Here is a 4,078-nt window from a genome sequence, read left to right as displayed (position 1 = left end):
AGGTGGTTGGAACTGTGGTTGAAATCGTGGCTGCTCTAGGCCACGCATGTGCTCTGGGATGTATGGTGCGTGATCATAGTAGTTGTACATATCTGTGTACGTGCCACGAGAGTAGTAGTCAGAGGGGGTGCTCTCACCAGTACCTCTGTCATGGCGGGATCCTTCTGACGGGTGGACATGGTTTTACATGTATTTTCTCCAGTCGCGGAATTCTTCAAACTCTTCTTGAGATACCCATGCGTAGTTGGGGCGCGAGTCGGAGGGTGATCGTCCTTCATGGATGCTGTTACTCGGGAGGCATTCTAGTCTGACCATCGCAAAATACTCGTCTTAACTTTGTGAGGGAGTTCCCACGAACGGCGCCAGTGTTGGAGCCCGGGAAATTTCGTGCAGTCAACACTCTACGCGAGGGCTTGAGATTGTTTGATGATTGATGGGAAGGTGCTCCTCGTGAAGTTTGGAGTGATGATCTTCATATGGGCTTGGGCTTCTTGTGGGCTTGGATCTCGTGTACCTGCGTATCAAACCCATAGGAGGGGGTCTTTAGATTTGACTCTCTAACGCTCAAATTAGACTTCATTTTTTGAAGATAAACTATACAAAACAGGGTTATTCTGTCCACTTATCTTGAAGATTTACCATTACACCACAAAATATTTACAAAATCGAATGAAATCTTCATAATTGTAGACATGAGACAATAACACAAACTCCGTAACGCAATGCTACAAACAATTCTTTCCCCTAAAGCCGATTTTTGGGAGTAAACCATGCCCTTCACCATCCATTCCAACAACCGTCCAGTTCGTAGACATGATCCATGGAAGAGGAAAAAATCAAACAACAATCCATATATATGACATGACGAGCAGAGCTGCCGTGCTACAAGATCAACCTCCCTCAATCATGCGTTGACCTTTACCCGCTTTGACGGTTGACTTTCAGATTGGTCATCATCATCATCCTCCTGAACATTCTTGGCATCTACTGGACTTGTTGAACTGCCATTGATGAGCTCTTTCTCACTCTGCAATGCTGCATCGGGCGTCTCTTCTTGCACTTTAAGCTTGTCGCTGCCTGATTTTTTAGACTGTTTCTCGAACATCATTTGGAGATATTTTCCTTGCTCTTCTATTCGCAGCTGTAGATTCCTTTGTATCTGCAACAGCAGTTAATACTCACAACTTTTTCTAGACAAATTTAGCTAAGACAAAATGAAGAGACATACCTCAAGCTGTTCATGAAGTTTCTTCTGTACATCCATTTGCATTCGTAATGCTTCTGTGATATCCATACCCCTATTATATACATATTTGGTATCAACTTAGTGATCAGAAAATTAGTCATGTAATTTAGGACAATTTTCTTAATAGAAATACATATCATTTTCCTTAATAGGGTTATTTAGGTAAAGAAAATTTTAACTTAATTTGTGTGAATATTTGTATCCAAAAAGAGTATTTCAGAATATCCACAAGATATTCTTGTTGAGGACCCTGTCAAATAATCCTAAACTAACACTGTGCAATGGTTACTATCCTTCTGACATAAAATTAAATGTGGAAGGAAGAACATTTGCTTCTAACTTACGCTTTGAAATCTAAGGATGACAAATCCGAGATGGAAGATGGCTTTTTCTCTGATGATCCTGCAAAGAAAGAACGTCATATCAATTTCATAATGCCCATCGATTAAATTAAGTGCTGGTAACATTTCAGATAGTATAATTTTGATCTAGCAGTTATTGACAGAAAGATATTTAAAAAAAAAAGTAGTAAATCCATACCTTCGGTGGACTCTGGTCTGTATCTAGCAGTTCTATATTTCTGCAGTTATAGGACATTCATGCTCAGATAAATTGGTTCAGACTAAATAAAAATTGTTGACAGAGTGCATATGCTATAGATACCTGGAGATGGCTTTTAACATGGTAGATGGTCAAGCCTTCGACTTTCATTAGCTTCAGCACACCTTTAGGAGTAGCTCCTGTAAGTCAAGAGTATTCAAAACATTACCATGACTGATATATTTAAAATTTTCTTGATTAGAACAGAAAAGAATTATGAAGGTAGCACAGACTTTCACTACCACCAAGCTTGGCAACTGCATCGACAAAAGCTTCATGTAATTCAGGTGTCCATCGCATACGTGGCTTGCTTGAAGCACCAGCCGAAGAAGAAGACGGGCTTACAACAGCATTTGCTTCAGAGCTTTGCAATTGCAGAGTTGCACCATTTGCAGGCTCTTTAGGAACTTCATTTGGCATCTAATATAACACGTGCAAGATTATTAAAATTGGGATTTTAGGATCGGATCAAAAGGAATTTTAACAATTAATAAAACAGTATTTGATGTTCAATTATAAACATTGTGCTATAAAAAATCTATTAAGATTTGAATATCAAGTCATATATACTAAATTATATTTTAAAATCTAGATTCTGGACATTTATAGATGAGATTTAATGTTATAAACAATCGCAATTAAGGTTGTTTTAGTTGTTGAGCACACATGCGTAAAAATTAGGATTTTGATCTAATATAATTGTGCGCGAGATGCAAATATAGAGAGACTTAATCATGCAAAAGTTAAAATGTAGAATAATATGGCTTTCAAATAGGCATTAACGTCTCATAAAATTCAACTTTAGGATCGTACATGGATCGTGAAATCATAAGATCCATGTACGATTTTGACACGAATAGACAGAGATCTATCTTGGATTGTAAAATCGTAAGCATTTTAAAATCCGGATCTATTTTTTAATAACTATGCACAGGTCACTATGAGGAAACAGAATGTTGTTGATAATTCACATAACAGGAGACGAAATCTCACCTTTGGTTCATTATCAGCAATACTGACATCAACAAATAGCTCATTCCAACTAGAGCTCAGAGCTTCATCATCAGTGATCAACTGATCTGCCCAATCATGCAAATCATTTCTTTTCATAAGATCCTCTTGCGGAATAGCAACTGTACTGCATCGTAATTGGTTATTTCGTAGAGCTGATTGGTTAGGAAAATCATGAAAATCTGAAACCACGGTGGCAGACCAGGAGAAGTTGTTGCTTCCTGTTCCTGGTGTACAGTGACTTGATGCTGTTGATCTAAGAAACTCAGAGCATGATGGCATGGATGATCTATGACCAGATGATGGGGTGATACTAGCAAGCTTTTCGCGAGAGGTTGAAGAGAAATGAAGATCGGCAGAATAGCCTGATGATGATGAGAACATATGACCGACGATTCCACTGTTAGATGGGCATGGATTTGGATGTAAAGTTGGATCATGTACAACCTCTTTTTCTGGTGAAACAATTTTAGAGTATTCAAGCTTTGGATACTTCTCATCAAAAGAGGTAGAGAGGACTGGAAATGATGTGGACATAGCTCCTGAGGCACCTAGGTTAGCAAATTGTCTGGAGCTTGACCTTTGAATAGATAAAGCTGGCCGGCCGTCCATATTACCAGAGCATACACTAATGGCGCTCTAGTATTTGTCAAATGATGTGACTCATCACTAGCACGATGAATCACAATGCTCTTCAATCTACAGCAAGAAGAAAGAATTAACTTCATTAGGATAGTTTAAACACAAAGATTCAAGACTGCAGCTGCAGAACTAATACAAGCATGATTTAATACCAATTCACTAGACCAGATTGAAGGCAAGCTGGAAAGGGTATTAATCAATCTACAACTATCCAGAAGTGCCAAGAAGAGTATGTTACAGAATGGTGCATGTTAATACAAAGTCACCTGCAATGTCTAGCCCCCCTACCACAATCTTCACTTCCTAAAATGTTAGACAGAATACATTATGAAACAATTATATGTGACTTCAGTCATTATCTGAGGACCCAAACAGAGCAGAGCTACACTCAAATTTCTCAATCATTTTCACTCAATATGAGATCTCATATTACACAAACACCTTGGTGCCAAATTGGTCTGCAATCTCATCTCTCTAACCATTTCATAAATCATGGAGGAAACTACACGGACAGTATACAAATATAAGCAGAATTTACACCTTCGACGTTCAGATGTGGAAAATGCAATAAACTTTCAG

The 4,078-nt window shown here is 38.4% G+C and overlaps 1 protein-coding gene across 1 annotated transcript; it reads right to left on the bottom strand.

Moving 5' to 3' along the window:
* Positions 1-393: 393 nt before the first annotated feature.
* LOC141248831 (uncharacterized) lies at positions 394-3,469 on the bottom strand. The gene is made up of 9 exons (XM_073669464.1): positions 2,840-3,469; positions 2,080-2,266; positions 1,910-1,986; positions 1,787-1,826; positions 1,591-1,648; positions 1,229-1,298; positions 923-1,159; positions 601-626; positions 394-514 (listed from the first exon to the last, which is right to left on the bottom strand). Exons 1-9 carry the CDS (start codon positions 3,467-3,469, stop codon positions 394-396), a joined length of 1,446 nt encoding a protein of 481 aa, XP_073525565.1.
* Between the last annotated feature and the right edge of the window lie 609 nt (positions 3,470-4,078).

Source organism: Phyllobates terribilis, unplaced genomic scaffold, assembly GCF_046119375.1.
Source record: "Phyllobates terribilis strain yellow unplaced genomic scaffold, ASM4611937v1 Scaffold_4103__1_contigs__length_65039, whole genome shotgun sequence".
NCBI classification, from domain to species: Eukaryota; Metazoa; Chordata; class Amphibia; order Anura; family Dendrobatidae; genus Phyllobates; species Phyllobates terribilis.
The sequence above is the reverse complement of the archived record's forward strand: the minus strand, read 5'-3'. Positions and strand labels throughout refer to the sequence as shown.

Coding starts and splice junctions, on each gene's coding strand:
- LOC141248831 (XM_073669464.1), bottom strand. CDS start 3,469: ATGGACGGCCGGCCAGCTTTATCTATTCAAAGGTCAAGCTCCAGACAA. Junction 2,267..2,839: donor TTGCTGATAATGAACCAAAG/GTGAGATTTCGT, acceptor GTGTTATATTAG/ATGCCAAATGAAGTTCCTAA. Junction 515..600: donor GGACAGAATAACCCTGTTTT/GTATAGTTTATC, acceptor TTTGATACGCAG/GTACACGAGATCCAAGCCCA.